This window comes from Rattus rattus, chromosome 7 (genome assembly GCF_011064425.1).
Source record: "Rattus rattus isolate New Zealand chromosome 7, Rrattus_CSIRO_v1, whole genome shotgun sequence".
Classification (NCBI taxonomy): Eukaryota; Metazoa; Chordata; class Mammalia; order Rodentia; family Muridae; genus Rattus; species Rattus rattus.
In genome coordinates, this window is record NC_046160.1 from 48,372,132 (window position 1) to 48,389,651 (window position 17,520).

The window sequence follows — 17,520 nt, forward strand, 5'->3', positions numbered from 1 at the left end:
TAGCTTACTTTGGTTTTCCTGTCTTAATATCAAGCTCACTTATATAATTTATAAGAATGCCAGTGACTTGGTTTGAGTGAAATAAAGTGAATAGGATTCACAGAAAAATGTATATTTTTTGCTTAATTATTTTGAAAAGCGTAGATTGCAGTTAAGCTATCATTCTGAATAATGCTATTTTTCTGTTAAAGTTTATTAATGAGGTAGATACTGGGTTCTGTGGGTACATAGATTTCATAATTGCTGTACCTTCAAGTTTTGTGTAATGTGGGTCTCATTTTAGGTGGAGAGGGAAATGGTTTAAAATTGATGCCAATAATTTAACCTTACAGTACATTAATGCTAAAATGTAACGAATAAGTAAGTAATGTACTGTGTTAGCTTATATTATAGAAGTGAAAGAATCCCACATTCTGTTTTATGTTTATCAGCTGATGTTTCATTTGTACATTTTACAACTGTTTTCTTAATACTGTTTATTGTAATTATTAGTGCAGATTAATTATACACATTAGTGGGTTCAGTATAAAATTTTTATATGGACATGCTTTGATCACATTCACCCTTGGCCTATTTTCGTCATCTTTCCCTCCTCACTAGTTCCATCCTTATCCTTGCTGTCCCTCTACACTACCAGGTTGTCTGTGACTTTCTAGATATGAGAGAAACCATGAAACTTTGTCATCATTGTTTGACTTACTTTGTTTAATACATTGTCTTCACGATATGTCTTTTTCTGCAAGTGGCCTCATTTCGTTCTTCCCTATGGCACAGTAATACTCTCTTGCATGTCTATACTGACTTACTCATCTTCGGGGTGGCTGTCTTGGCTCTTGTGCACCTATCTCTGAATACTGACTTACCTTTCCAAAGGTGAATACCGTGGAGTGGTACAGCTAGATGTCATTCTTAAAACCTTCTTAATTACCTGAACTTCTTGTTTTCTGTTTCTTTAGAACTTTTATCACTGCATATTCTTTGATTTTGTTTACAAAACTCTAAGGAATTAGGCATTTTCTTTCTTAGCCGTCTGTAGTTTTCATTCATTTGGAAGGTGCAAAACAAAGAATAGGAAACATAAGAATTAAGATTTTCATGGTGATAATAAAGATAGTTATGTTTTTATAAATCAGTTTTGTAAGTTTTGACTTCTTATTTAAATGTGTGATTTATAAATATAGTCTAAGAAAAAATCCTTATTGTTCATATTATACTTAAAATGAATTTTGAATATAGTTGTGCATTCTTTAACCATAAGTTTGCATTCTAAGGGTTGGGGATTTAGCTCAGTGGTAGAGCGCAAGGAAGCGCAAGGCCCTGGGTTTGGTCCTCGGCTCCGGGAAAAAAAAAAAAAGTTGGCATTCTAAGCAGTACCACTTTGTAAGGGATTTTATTAGTATGAGTATCATAGAATGTGCAGAAGCAAACCTAAATGGTATAGCCTATTGCCTACCTAGCGCATGTGATCTTGCTCTAGACAACACACTGCTTAGTATGTTTGTATAATAAATACTCCGACCACACTAGTCAATGGTATGTATTGGCATTATCTAAACTGAAAAGAAGCAAAGAAACTGTGGTGGGCCACTCCTTTAATTGCTTTAAACTTAGTATTTGGGAGACAGAAGGAGTTTTTTTGTGTTTGAGGAGAGTTTGGTCTACATGGTGAGTTCTAGGCTAGGCAAGATTATATAGTGAGATCCTATCTCAAACAAAACAAAACAACAAAACAAGCAAGCAAGCAATCAAGCAAGCAAGAAAAGTGGTCTGATAAAACCATTTAAGTATTAGGGCTTTGCTTTCAAGGTTTTTAAGGGAGCTTGTAGAAGTCTGTAAAAACTTCTGCTAAACCTTAGGCATAAATTGTTGCGCATGTCATCTGTATTTCCTTTTTTTCCCTTTTTGCTTCTTCACTGTGGTAATTTCTCAGCTGCTTGGCCCATAGTTGCTGGTGTTATTTGGTGTATGACTGTATCTGATCCTTGGACTTATTTAAGAGACTCCTAGTTCATTTTTCCCTATTCCCAGCATAAATTATTCTGATGACTGCTAATAAGTAGAGAACTATGTTTTCCTTGTTGTTTAAAATTGCCTCTAATTAAAATCAACTTTAAAATTTGTTTGACTGTATGCTCTTGGTAGCTAGACTAGGAAGGAAAACTTAGATGATCAGTAAGAGCAGTAGATGGACAGATCATAAATATTAATTGCATAGTTTGAAGGTTTGGTCGAACAATGGCAATTACCTTTCTTTTCTGTTTCCACACCTTTTTCACCTTTGCTAATGTAACATAAAAAAATAATAGTGTTTTCCCTAAATAGTGATATTTAATTTTATTGCCCTAAGAAATCAAATTTAGCTTATACTTATTTTATTAAATTATTTAATGGCTGGGAAATACTGGAAAGTATTAATAACACCTCAATTTGAAGCTAATTGTAGAGATCTGAAATCAAGGAGATATTCAGTAATGGATCACGGTTTTCCTTAAGTGCTTAGAAGAAATGAAACGAGAAGCCAGGACTATTAAGATTGATAGAAGATTGACGGGTGCCAATATAATTGATGAGCCTCTCCAGCAAGTGAGTTTCAGTATGTGGTATTTCAATTCCATCTATTGTATTTGATGTATGTTTCTTTTGCAAATGCTAAGTTACACCTCTTAGGTATTTAAGAAATGTTCTGAAATTATATCGTAATGCTATTTTTAAATTTTGTACTTAATAATTCTACTTACAAGGTACCTATAATGAGATAGTTTATTTAATGTGATAGCTATTATGGGTTAGCTCTAGATTAGAAAACTTTTGCTGCCATCTAATATTCTAGTAATTTTGTAATTTAAAATATTAATGTGTCAACCTTGTTGAGTAATTTCATTGGTGAGGTAAATTAAATTTGAGTTATTTTCATTCTTAAAATTGCATATCTCTTATTTGGTCAAAATTGTTAATTAGAATTAGATAAAGATATCTACCTCACAGATATTTGATAATGTTTTGATTATGTAATCATTTTAAATAATCTATACATTAAACTTTTAACATTTTATAAATGAACCCTTCATTAACTTACATGACTTGTAGAAATCATAATCTTGATGTTATGGATTAATGGCACTGACTGCATTAAAGGTATTAATGGAATTAAGTTAGTTATTGTAATTAGATTATAATGGCTTTATATAGGCCATTATGAAGGCATCTTCAAAACATTTGTTTCTTTGAATGCCTGTCAGCATTATTTACATCTCATCCATTGAACTGAGTTGAGTTGACTGAAAATGTTTTTCAGACTCTCTGTATGAATGTAGGTAGTCTTAGATGATGTTTGAGTTTGCTTAAAAGTTAGAAGTGAATGAGTTGGGGTTTTAAAAGTTTTTGTATAATGGCTTTTAACATGAAGTTTTTATAGTGAAGATAGATGTTTATTATCACTATTTAAGATGTATGGAGGAAGAATGTAAGAAAAATATGTCTTAGTTTTTGCTGCTGTTAGTGTTTAAATCCTTAAAGCTTTTATCCCTTAATGTTTTGCTGTAGGTTATCCAGTTTTCCTTAAGGGATTATGTCCAGTACTGGTATTACACTTTAAGTGATGATGAGACATTTCTTCTTGAAATTAGGCAAACTCTTCAAAATGCACTCATTCAGTTTGCTACTAGGTAAGTTTCTGCTTATGGTTATATAGAAAAAATTCTGATATGTCATATTACAACAGGAAAACAACTTCCAAATGTAAGGGGGTTTTAACTAAAAGATAAGTAGAAAAGGAGACTTATTATGGAATATGATGATCACATTCTTTACATGAATAATTATTTCCTTTTCTTGAACTTATATCTAAAAAGCTATTTAATACCTCAGTTATATTTAATATCTTGAGTAAATGCACATTTCTTAGACGTGTTTGCATTGTGTTACATTCTTATTAGCAGTGTGCAGAACTTCATATTTCTCTTTTTATTGACAGCTGCATGCCCATCATTTTTGATTATAGCTACCTAGTAGGAGTGAGATAGCATTTCATTTTGGTTTTGCCTTGCATTTCTCTGAAAGCTGTCATTGAACATCCTCTTGTATGCTTACTAGCCATTGTCTATCAACAGTAAGGAGATGTCTAGTCACACCCTTGCTCAGTTTTAAGATAAGGTTACTTGTACTTTATTACTTGACATATTTTCCCATGGGACATGGCAGTGCACATCTGTAATCTTAGTACTTAGGAGGCAGAGGCAGTGAGAAGCTCTGTGAATTCAAGGGCAGTGTGGTCTACCTAGCAAGTTCCAGTACAGCAGAATAGCCAGGTTGACCTAGAGAGCCTTTTTCCATTTGGATAGTTAACACACATTTGTCTGTACTTCTCTCAGTCTTCGTAGTCTCTGGTTAAGTTGCCTGGATGTGACAAAGGTGAAGGGCATTCAATAAAATACTTTTTATATGTCTCATTAGAAAAGGAAGTTTATCTGTCATCATTTAAAAATCTTTTTAAATTATTTTTTTATATTTATAGGCATTTTGCCTGCGTTTATGTATGTGTACTCTGTGTGTGGTACCCAGAGAGGCTAAAGAGAGTGTCAAGTTCACTTAAAATTGGGATTACAAACCATTGGGAGCTGCTGTGTAGTGCCAGGAACTGAACTCTGGTCCTCTAGAAGAGCAGTCAGTGCTCGGACCCGCTTTGCTCTCTCCTCATCTCTGCCACCAAGTCTTTTAAGAAACATTAAACATATATGAAATGTATCAAAGTAGTAGTTATGCTGTATCATTTACCTACTTTTGTAAATATATATGACAGTGACCTTATTTTTTTTTTTTTTTCGGAGCTGGGGATCGAACCCAGGGCCTTGCGCTTCCTGGGCAAGCGCTCTACCACTGAGCTAAATCTCCAACCCCGACAGTGACCTTATAAGTACAACAACTACCAGCATTGATTTTGTGATTTGCAATTTATGATTAAGTATAGTTTATTCCATAAATTTAAAGAAAAAATTGCATTTTATAAATTGTGTATTTTGCTTTATCATCATAGATGGGCAATAAAACATATAATAATCAGAGTAAAGATATCCAAGATGACTTTTTATATTCTTCTATTCTCTTGTAAAATTAATTTCAAAATTGTGGCTGGCTTGATCTCAGCAGGTCCTGTGTATGCAGTTCCTGTGGCTCCTGGTCCATGTGTGCTGCTACTTGTCATGCCTGGCAAATACTGTTGCTACAGACCTTCCCTTTCTTCTTGCTCTTAGGATTTTTCTGCTCCCTCTTTGATGATCCCCAAACTTTGGAGCAAGAAAGTGTGAGACAGATGTCTCATTTAGGTTGCATTTTTATTTAATGTATAACTGCGCATGTGAGAGAGAGAGAGAGAGAGAGAGAGAGAGAGAGAGAGAGAGAGAGGGGGGGGGGGGGGGGGGGGGGGGGGGGGGGGGGTGAGTGTGTGTGTTAGAGAGATTGAACTCAAGTCTAGTCTTGGCAGAAGGTGCTTTTATTTAACAGGCCACTTGGTCCCATGGCGGGTTCAAACTCCCTGTACAGTTGAGGATGATGCTGACCTTTGATCCTCTAAGTTTTACCTCCCAATGCTGGTGCAGCAGGAGTGCACCACCACACTTGACACTCTGAAAAGAAACTCATTTGCTTTCACTAGTGTTTGGGAAGTGATATAGAAACTAATATGCAGTATTTGCCTTGTATCTGATAGAATGTTGAATATTAGAACTTTAAATTTTTATTGAATTTCCATTTGTGAGTGTTGTGTGTATAAATATGCCTACATTTACATACATGTTGAGACTGAATGTCTTATTTCACAAGTACATCTTAGCAAGACTCCTGTTTATTGAAATGCTTAACATCTTGAGTTCAGTTTTTCATATTTCCTACCATCTACCTTGACTGATATATTTTAGCCTAAGGTTTCAGTTATTGCTTTTATTAGAACCTGATTCAGTTATTGCTTTTATTAGAACCTGGATACCCAGAACTTTGACATCCACGGAATTTGGAACCCGGTGTAGAACTGGGTTCCTTATTTGATGCTACAGTGCATTATATAGCTATTTTGGTCAACAGGGTATTGTTAGCTTGGTATGATTATACTTACAAAGCTGTAAGTATTCTTAGGGAAGACAGATTCTAGCATGTTCTCTGATATGCATAACTTCATAGCTAATGAACTGATCAGTTTTAATAAGGGATATATGTGCTGATCTAATATTTTCTTTCTTAATATTCATTCATTCACTCATTCATTCACTCATTCCAGATTTTATTCCCCTCCCATTCCACCCCTCAACTGTTCCATATCTCATAACCTTCCCCCACTCCCCAGTCTCCAGAAGGATGTCCCCATCCAACCCACCCCACCAGACCTCTAAACTCCCTGGGGCCTCCAGTCTCTTGAGGGTTAGGTGCATCTTCTCTGACTAAACCCAAACTCAGGAGTCCTCTACCATAAATGTGTTGGTGGCCTCATCTTGCCTGGTATATGCTGCCTGGTTGGTAATCCAATGTCTAAGACATCTTTGGGGTTCAGGTTAATTGAGCCTGCTAGTTCTCCTATAGGATTGCCCTCCTCCTCAGCTTCCTCCAGGTTTTGCCTAATTTAACCAGAGGGGTCAGCAGCTTTTGTTGGTTGGTTGGGTGCACATATCTGCATCTGACTCTTTCAGCAGCTTGTTGGGTCTTTTGGAAGGCAGTCATGATAGGTCCCTTTTTGTGAACACCCCATAGCTTCAATAGTGATGTCAGGTCTTGGGGTCTCCCCTTGAGCTGGATCCCCTTTTGAGCCTGTCACTGGACCTTCTTTTCCTCAGGCTCTTCTCCATTTCAATCCCTGCATTTCTTTCAGACAGGAAGAATTATGGGTCACAGCTCTGACTGTGGTATAGCAACCCCATCCCCTCACTTGATGCCCCATCTTTCTGCTGGAGATGAGCTCTACAAGTTCCCTCTCCTCACTGTAGGGCCTTTCATCCAGGGTCCCCCCTTTGAATCCTGAGAGCCTCTCACTTCCCAGGTCTCTGGTACATTCTAGAGAGTCTGTCCAACCTTCCTCCTGAGGTTGCCTGTTTCCATTCTTTCTGCTGGCTCTCAGGGCTTCTTCAGTCCTTTTCCCCGACCCAACATCAGATCATGTTCCCCTCTCCCCCTTTCCCCATCCCTATTCCCTTCCCTGTCCCTCCCTCCCTCTCCCCTTGTGGTTGCTTTCTTCTCCCTCCTAAGTAGGACCGAGGCATCCTTACTTGGGCCCTTTAGCTTGTTGACCTTTTTGAGTTCTGTGGACTGTATCTTGTGTATTCTGTACTTTTTTATTTTTATTTTTTGGCTAATATCCACTTATTAGTGAAAACATACCATGCATGTCCTTTTGGGTCTGAGTTACCTTACTCAGGATGATATTTTCTAGTTCTATCCATTTGCCTGCAAAACTCAGGATGTCCTCATTCTCAGTAGCTGAGTAGTGTTCCATTGTGTAAATGAACCACATTGTCTGTGTCCATTCTTCCATCTTGGGACGTCTGGGTTGTTCCAGCTTCTGGCTATCATGAATAAGGCCGCTGTGAACATGGGACATGTGTCCCTGTGGCATCATAGAGCATCTTTGGGGTATATTCCCAAGAGTGGTATTTCTGGTTCTTTAGGTAGGTCTATGTCTAATTTTATGAGGAACCTCCAAATTGATTTCCAGAGTGGTTGTACCAGTTTGCAATCCCACCAGCAATGGAGGAGTGTTCCTCTTTCTCCACATCCTCACCAGCATGTGTTGTCACCCGAGGTTTTGATCTCAGTCATTCTGACTGCTATAAGATGGAATCTCAGGGTCATTTTGATTTTCATTTCTCTGACCACTAAGGACTTTGAGCATTTCTTTAGGTGCTTCTCAGTTCATTCAAGATTCCTCTGTTGTGAATTCTTGGTTTCATTCTATACCACACTCTTTGATTGGGTTGTTTGAGTTTTGGGTGGTAAGATTCTTGAGTTCTTTATATATTTTGGATATTAGTCCTTTATCAGGTGTGGGGTTAGTGAAGATTTTTTTCCCAATCTATAGGATGCCGAATTGTCTTATTGACTATGTCCTTTATCTTACAGAAGCTTTCCAGTTTCATGAGGTCCCATTTATCAATTCTTGATGTTAGTGCATGAACCATTAAAGTTCTGTTTAGGAAATTTCCCACTGTGCCTATGAGTTAAAGGCTCTTTCCCACTTTCTCTTCTATTAGGTTCAGTGTATCTGGTTTTATATTGAGGCCCTTGATCCACTAAGACTTGTGATTTGTGTTTAGTGACAAATATGAGTCTCTTTTTATTTTTCTACATACAGACAGCCAGTTAGACCAGCACCATTTATTGAAGATGCTTTCTTTTTCCATTGTATATTTTTGGCTTCTTTGTCAAAGATCAAGTGTGTGGTTTTACTTCTGGGTCTTCAATTCTATTCCATTGATCAACCTGTCTGTCATTGTACCAATACCATGCAGTTTTTAATCACTATTGCTCTGTAGTAGAGCTTGAGATCAGGGATGGTGATTCCCATAGAAGTTCTTTCCTGATGAATTTGAGAATTGCTCATTCCATGTCTTTGAAGAATTGTGTTGGGATTTTGATGGCAATTGTATTGAATCTGTAGATTGCCTTTGGTAGTATGGCCATTTTTACTATGTTGATTCTCCCAATCCATGAGCATGGGAGACCTCTACATTTTCTTGACTCTTCCTTGATTTCTTTCTTGAGGGAATTGAAGTTATTTTCATACAGATCTTTTACTTGTTTGGTTTGCGTTACCCCAAGATATTTTATATTATCTGTAGCTATTGTGAAGGGGATTGTTTCTAGCCTGTTTATCATTTGTATAAAGGAAGGCTACTGATTTATTTGAGTTAATTTTATATTCGGCCAATTTGCTGAAGTTGTTTGTCAGCTGGAGAAATTCTCTGGTAGAATTTTTGAGGTCACTTAGTATACTATCATATCATATCATCTGCAAATAGTGATACCTTTAATTCTTCTTTTCCAATATGTATCCCCTTGATCTCTTTTTGTTGTCTTATTGTTCTAGCCAGCACTTCGAGTACTAGATTGAAGAGCTATGGGGAGAGTTGGCATCCTTGTCCTCTATTTTAGTGGGATTGCTTCAAGTATCTCTCCATTTAGTTTGATATTGGCTGTTGGTTTGCAGTAAATTGCTTTTTATTATGTTTAGGTATAGGCCTCGAATTCCTGATTTCTCCAATACTTTTAACATAAAGGGGTGTTGTTTTTTTGTCAAATGCTTTTTTTGCATCTAATGAGATGATTGTGTGATTTCTTTCCTTTGAGTTTGTTTATATGGTAGATTATATTTTGTATATTGAACCAATCCTGCATCCCTGGAATGAAGCCTACTTAATAATCATGGTGAATGATGGTTTTGATATCTTCTTGGATTTGGTTTGCAAGAATTTTATTGACTATTTTTGCATTGATATGTCTAAGTGAGATTGGTCTGAAGTTCTCTTTTTTGGTACAGTCCTTGTGTGGCTTAGTTATGAATTAGGTAGTGTTCCTTCTGTTTCTGTTTTATGGAATAGTTTGATAAAAGTATGGTAGAATTCTGAACTAAATCCTTCTGGCCCTGGGCTTTTTTTGGTTAGGAGGTTTTTAATGACTTCTATTTCCTTATGGAATATGGGCCTGGTTAGAAATTTACCTGTTCCAACTTTGGTAGGTGGTATCTGTCTAGAAAAACCATCCATTTCATCTAGATTTTCCAGTTTTGTTGAGTATAGGCTTTTGTAATAGGATCTGATGATTTTTTGAATTTCTTCCATTTGAATTTCCTCTATTGTTATGTCTCCCTTTTCATTTCTGATTTTGCTAAATTGGATACTGCCTCTGGGCCTTTTAGTTAATTAGTCTAGGGATCTATCTGTCTTGTTGATTCTCTCAAAGAACCAGCTTTTGGTTTTGCCAATTCTTTGCATTGTTCTCTTTTTTCTGTTTGGTAGATTTCAGCCCTGAGTTTGACTATTTCCTCCCTTTTACTACTCTTGGGTGAATTAGCTTTTTGTTCTAGAGCTCTCAGGTGTGCTGTTATGTTGCTAGTGTAAGATCTCTAGTTTCTTTACCAGTGCACTTAGTGTTATGAATTTTCCTCTTAGCACTGAGGGATACAAGTGTAAATAAAGCAGGGAAACATTAAAAGATGGTATGCCTTCCTGAGATTTGTTTTTGTTTAACAATGAGAACATTTAATTATGAGTTGTACAGTAAGAAGTGTATAGTGTGGTGATAGGAGAACATGTAACTAGAGAACCTGACCTAATCTGAGGCCGTAGTGGTGTGGGTAAGAGTCAGTGAAGCCTACCATATAAGTATTGCCATTTTAGGTAGTTCTGTGTGAAGCTGAAATTGGGCTTTTGAAGAAAGCATGGGAGAGCAAAGGGAAGTCTGTGGAGACTTGAGAGGGGCTTATTTGTTCAGTGGCACCTAGACACATTTGAAGAGTTAGGCCATTCAGCTTGAGAATTGCAGTGAGAGCCTTCCAGTCTGCAGAACTTGAGGGAGGGGAACTGAAGACTGAAGAGGGTTAGCAAGGGTTAAGGCATGCAGGATTGGAGAGAATATATTTATGTGTGACCATAATAACAAGGGCTGTGTGTTGTAGGGCTTGTAAAGCTTTCATTTTGTATTAATTCTTTGTATATCTGTATTTAAAACTTAGGTGGGGGAGACCTAGAAACAGGGAGGTGCTAAGGAGTAAGATGTAAGACTAGACACAGAAATGAGGGCACACAGAACTTAAGTGTGAAGAAAATAATGTGCAATGCTTTGGCCTTGTGCTAAAAAAATACCATTGCCTTGTTTCATGGGCGGCTAATTTTCTTATTTTTGTGGCCATTTTGTCAAAGCATATAAGCTGCGGGGGGCACATGCACTTGTTTCTTTCGGTTAGAGCGTATTATTTCCCTTTTTCCATTTTGATGACATATGCTTTTAAGTGTGAAGAGTACTGCCTCATCACTAATGACAAGATGGAGGTGTTAGTTGTCAGTCTCCTTGTGCAATAACCTGACCGCTTTTACTGCAGTAGTTATCGCTGAGAGTAGTGTTGTAAACAGTTGAACAAAGGCGTGCCATTGCTGTAACTTTAGAGCCATTGACATTAAGACTCTCTTAGGAAGCTGTGTTGGGAATGTGCAGTTGAATGCTTTCTATTCATATTCACCTCATTGCTTACATATTTATCATGCACCATTTTATAAAGTACTTCATTTCACTTTTCTGCTTTGTCAAGACAGATATTAAACATTTTTAATGTATTCTCCTAGTATAAATGAAAAAACAATAATGTGGTTGTTCTTAGTGTAGGAAATTCTTTGAAGTTCAAATTTCTGTTAGGTTTGCATGTAATTGTAAGAAAGTCAAAATACATGGAGTGTATTGTTTTTCACCCTTTTATTTCTACTTTGAGAAATAGAAATCTAGATTAGTAGTGAACCGTCTATATTAAACAATAGCATTATTTGATGGTTTTTATTAATTTTAAATGTCAGGTGTTCTAATGAATTGAGATGGGTTTAAAATGCCTTTTAATTTTGGCAATTTTTATGTCATTTGAAAAATTCAGTAATGAATGGCATTGTTCTACAAAGAAAAACAAATATGAAATAGTATATTTTTTTCCCAAAGTTGTTTGATGGAACCTCTTATGGAATAAAAGGCCTATAGTGAGTACATTGTACATTATAAAACTGAAAGTTGCTTACATAAACTTTGACTTAAATGGTTCTTAAGACTAGAGCGTCACTGGGTAACCAAGGCTGGTCTCTGGTTCAGTGTGTATCCCTAGACTTGCCTCTGATTTGAGATCCTTCAGCTGCTACTTGCTTTGAGCACACATGTGTATCAACATGACAGACTGGACCTTTTTGTTCGTTTGTTTGTTTTGTTTAGTTTTTTTAATAAGGCATGGGGGAGGTTTACGTTTTTATTTCATATTTTATATTAAGTCATAATATTGTTGCCAGGTTTGTTTGTGTGCTTAAACATGTGTTTATAGTTTGAGACCATTGATTCTTTCTCAGCTCCTAAAGATTGAACACTGTTATATTCAGTGTTCTGCCTTCTCATGTAAGTCAAACTATAACTGTGCTTTTACAATTAATAGATAAGGTTTGTTTATCAAACTATAAGTGTGCCTTTATAATTAATAGACAAGATTTGTTTTGGAAAATAATCCATGCTTTTTTCAGTGTCATCATTACTCTCCAATGTTTCCTCTTAGCAGTTCTGTTTTGATTTGGGTTTTATGGACATTTACTTGTGTGCTGCCTGATGACAGGACCCCCAGCCTGCTTGGGGATAGTTTGATATCCACAGAAAAGGCAGAATGCTCATCTTGTCTTTGTGTTTATCTGACTCTTCAGTGTCTTGTCTTTCTTATTAAAACTGGTTTATTTGCTAGAATACAAAGCCTCTGATTGAGAAGAACACAGGGCCAGCCATCAAGTAAACATTTACATGAGTTGTTCATTTTATATGTGTTGTCAGTGGTCACAATGAGTTTGTCTTCTTTCCTGGTCCCATTGGCCTGGGTTCTCTCATTGACCAACATCTTCATGAGTATATCTTAATTTTCTTTGCTGTAAGTATGACCCTGGAAGTTTTATCAGAGTTATTTGCTATTTTTATTTGTGTGACTAGTTACTAAAATGTTGCTTGAGATTCGTTGTTGTTGAAATATTGAACTAGATAATTTCATAGGACCAGTATTGAACATTTTGTATTCTAAGCTGTTTTGTACATGCTGTGCTTACCATCATGTATTAGATAAACAGTTCTCTATGTCTTGTTGTTTAGTGGTTGTAGTTTTAAGTGCTGGTATATACAGAAAGAATAAGTTACCACAGACATTTGGTTTCAGAAGACAGGCTGTATAACTAAAAGAATGAGTCGAAAATTTAGAATGGATTCTGAAGAAACCGAGAAATGCCTGAAACACTCTTAACTAAGAGATTCTGAATCTCTCAGGTGTTTTTATATCTGGGCTGAGAAATTATATGATGTACCTATGGGGAGGCTTGTTTCAGATTTAACTGAGACCATTTTATTATATTTGCTAATTTTAAGAATTTAAATAAATTTTTATACATTTTGACATTAATTAAAAATGTCAGAAAACAAAGTGAAATAAGAGCTGATGTACTTAAGAGTTTATATAATAAACTCTGAGATAGAAGAGTAGTTAAGGAACAAAATCTCAACATGAGGGGCTAAAGGGAAGCTCCTGGTTCTGAGCATCTCCAGCTCTTGCAGAGGATCAGAGTTTGCTTCTTGACACCCTAGACAAGGGGCTCACAACTGCTGTAACTCCTATTCCAGGGGATCTGACGTTTACTTTCATGAAAGTAGGTGTAAATTTTTGTAAAGCATTTATATAATGATTTAATTTTTTTTAACAAGGTCAAAAGAAATAGACTGGCAGCCTTATTTTACTACACGCATGGTAGATGATTTTGGCACTCACCTACGAGTATTCAGAAAGGCCCAACAGAGAGTAACAGAGAAAGATGATCAAGTAAAAGGTACTGAACTTATTTCATTTGAAATTCAGGATTTAAAAATCTCTTATTTCTTTCTGTATTCTCAGTTATTCCTTGTTGTTCTAGGTACAGCGGAGGATCTGGTAGAAACTTTTTTTGAAGTTGAAGTTGAAATGGAGAAGGATGTTTGCCGGGATCTAGTGTGTACTTCTCCCAAAGATGAAGAAGGTTTTACTTTTATTATAACCCTTTTGAGTCCAGTTGCAGGATAGAGACAAGTTGGCAGAGCAAGTCTAAGATGGCATTTTTTTTTGATTTTTTTTTTTGCACAGGATAGCTTTGTATACAAAACACATAAACAAAACACACAAACAAAACACATATGCAAAAGGATTTATTGTAATCCTTTCAGTTTCTGCATTCTTTTCCCATCCTGAAGGTTATCTTTAAATAATTGAGCACTTTCATTTTAAGAACAATGGTAATTTCAATTTATTATCTCTACCCTAAGAGTATAATTAATTTCAAATAAAATGTTTAGATTATTATATGCTGTTTTATTTATTTGACTAGATACTGGAATAAGTGCTTCTTGATGTTCAAATAAAATTTCTCTTGATGAGAAGTTAGACAAGTTTTAGGTAGAGATTTTTTTTCTTTAATTTCAGTTTAGTCTCACGATTAGGTGTTTCCTGTTCGGCATGTACTTTTACCAGTGGGATTAGCTGTTGAATTGTTTCTCAGGAAATTTCCATGTGGGAACAACAATAAGGAAGAATTAGTAGTTTTGGAAGTTTTTTTGTTTTTTTGTTTTTTTTTTTTTTTGTGTTAAGAATTTGCTAAACTTTTCTTACCTTTACTATTATTTTATTCTTTCCCATTTTTTCCTTTTTCCTTTTTATACTTGTTATTAAGTTCAGTTTCAGTTTTCACTGCTGGTTCATAAACATTGTGAGACATAGTAGTTAAGTAACAAGGAAGTATGCTTCTGAGGTGAGCTTTCTTAAACCAGTATACTAGAAGAGCTTATAGCCACATGGTTTTCACATGCTGAGTTTGTAAAAGTACTGCTTTCCTGAAATAACTACTATGTTTTCTTTACATGCACAAATAACTTCTGAGTATGCAAGGATAATCAATACATAACAGAGGTGAAAAGTACATTGTGCACTTAAAACTGTCTTAGAGAAAAACAATTTTGTCATTAGAATTTCTCATGCTTAATAAGACTGGTTCAAGCTGTTATGATTAATGAAGTCATATTTGGAGAACAGTGAAGACAGTTTAGTGAACACTTGTAAGTAGTGAAGTAGGCAGCTGTTATAAACATGGACAATCTTAAAAATGTTTTTTATAATAAGAATAGATAGAGACTCTAGATTTTCTCATGTTGTTATAGCTATGTTTTCTCTTTTTAGGATTCCTAAGGGATTTGTGTGAGGTTTTATTATATTTATTGCTACCTCCTGGAGATTTCCAGAGCAAGATCATGCGATACTTTGTCAGGGTAAGCCTTAATTCATACCAAATAATGACATAAAGGAAGGTAAAGCAATAGTTCTCAGAATATTTGATCACGAGACCCAATTAAACTTCAAAATTATTGAAGCATCAAGGAGCCTTTTAAAATGTGATTATCTATATATATATACTGTATATGCTATACTATATATGTATTATAAAATAAAAAAACAAAATTTTAAACCATGAGTATGTACTCCATTAACTGATAGATCACCGACAGTCACCTTGTTACTTTTAAAGTCTTACTATATGCTTGTTAGAGCCTGAGAATAAAATGTAAATAAAGTGTCATTACGTAAATGGGTTTGACCGAGTTCATTCTTTGAGACATTTGGATTTATGGCTACATTACCCTGAGCTCACCAATCTTGTCTGATCTCATAAGCTAAGCAGGGTTGGGCCTGGTTAGTATCTGAATGGAGGAAATGACCTTGGGGACCTTTTCTGAATTCTCCAGAGGTCATTGGCCAATACTTTTGAGAACTGCGTTAGAGTTAGGTGCTTTAATCTTTGGTTATAATACATAGACTTTTTTTTAATTGAGAAAATATCCATACAATATATTCTTATCATGTTTCCTCCCTGAGATCTCCCTACCCACCTACCTCATGTTCCTTTTTTGTGTCTTTTTTCAAACAAAACAAAGCAGAAAACAAGAAACAGAAAAATCTCAAACAAACTAGCAGAAATACAGTAAGACAAAACAAAACAAAACATGAAGTCCACAAACTGTCAGTGGGTTCGTCTTGGGTTGGCCAACTACTCCTGGGCATGGGACCTTCCCTGAAGTGTGGTTGGTATACCCTGTGAGAGTCCAGGGGAGAAAGTTGGTTTCCTCTTTACCAATAGCTTTAGTTATAGATGGCTTCTTGGTTACAGGTTGGACTTTGTATTGCCTTCCCCTCTCAGTGCCGGGACCCTGTCTGTCTTGAACCTGTATAGGTTTTGTGTATGTGGCCACAATATTTGAGATTATATGTGAGTCCTGTTGTGGCTGAATGATAATGTTCCCTTGAAGTTATCCATCACCTTTGGCTCTTAAAATCCCTTTGCTTCTTCCTTTACCTCACTTTTTGAACCCTGAGATGAGGGGTTTGGTGAAAATACCACTTTTAGGACTGAGTGTGCCAAAGACTCACTCTTTCTGCATATTATTCAGTTGTGAGTCTCTGTGCTAATTCCATTCTGCTTCAACAAGAATCCTAATAGATCTATGAGTATAGCAATATATTATTAAGAGTTACTTTATTCTATGTTCCTTTATTGCTGTGTTCCTTTAGCTGAAGAATATTAGTAGGGTTTTTTTAAGCCCATGACCCTATCCATTCTCAGGCTCTTGGTCATTTTAGCAGTGTCAGGTATGGGTTCTGAATCAGTGAGTCTTACATCCAGTGAGAAAGTGATCGATTAGACCTGTTATCCCAGTGCCACTGTTGTACCAGCACATCACCCAGGGAGGTCACCATCGCAAGTCTCAGGTTTTATAGCTAGGTGGTACTGATTGCTTTCCCCCTCCAGTAGACGACCTTTCAGTATCATGAGTGCTCGTCATTAGGGGTGAAGCTTCTCTTTAGACACTGGATTAACTCTTCCATGTTTGATGGCATAGTTATCTTCAACAGTGGACCTTGCTATGTTTGTGGTGAGCAACCAAATAGTCTTGGCAGCAGCTTGTGATGTTTAGAGCATTCCATGAGGACCAGTTGGCTAACAAGAAGGATAGACTTAAAATTTTTGGTTTGGCTTACAACTTTGCATTAATTAGGTTAGATAGTGGTACCATTTCTAGATAGAAATTTAAAAATGAAATTAGCTTTTTCTAGTTGTAACAAGACCAAGATGAGAGCAATGCTCATGAATCATATCCTCTCATTTAAATCTTTTGTATAGTGTGTAAATACAAATTTTGGCTTTGACTGATGGTTAGGAATGAAGAGAGAAGTGCATATCCTGGTAAAGGGGGTTAAGTGAAAGTACATTGGCCTAAAATGCAAATACCTAAGTCTTTTCTCCTCCAAAGTATACAGCATTTCTCCAACCTTGCTTTTATGACTCTGTGCTGTTGTTCAGTCAGTTCCACACAATTTCCAACATTTGTATACATACACATTGTTTTACATACATGTTGATGATAGTTATAAGAAATGAGTGGTAAAGTTTTGATGGGAAAAGTATGATAGATTACTATTCATGTCATCATTGCAAAAGGTGGTAGGTTCCCATTATGTCTTTTACTAGATTCAGATCTGCACTTTTTAAAAATTCTTCTGCCTAATTTATCAGTATTTAAATTTTTCAGTCTTAAGCCCTGTTCTTACCCATCTTATGGCTTTAAATCCTGTCCAAATGCTGATGAGCTGTGACTTTGTGTCTTTCGTTCAAACTTTGCTCTGAATCCCATGTTACTCTGACCAGCTCCTCACTTGAAATAGCTACTTGATTAACTCAGTTACTCTTAACCACAGTG

At 36.1% G+C, this 17,520-nt stretch overlaps 1 protein-coding gene across 1 annotated transcript in view; it reads left to right on the forward strand.

The window, feature by feature from the left end:
* Snx13 (sorting nexin 13) overlaps positions 1-17,520 on the forward strand; it is a 103,014-nt gene that overhangs the window by 37,720 nt on the left and 47,774 nt on the right. The window contains 5 exon segments of the mRNA XM_032907648.1: positions 2,494-2,583; positions 3,544-3,665; positions 13,450-13,571; positions 13,656-13,757; positions 14,948-15,036. Of these exon segments, the coding sequence (XP_032763539.1) occupies positions 2,494-2,583; positions 3,544-3,665; positions 13,450-13,571; positions 13,656-13,757; positions 14,948-15,036 (525 nt within the window).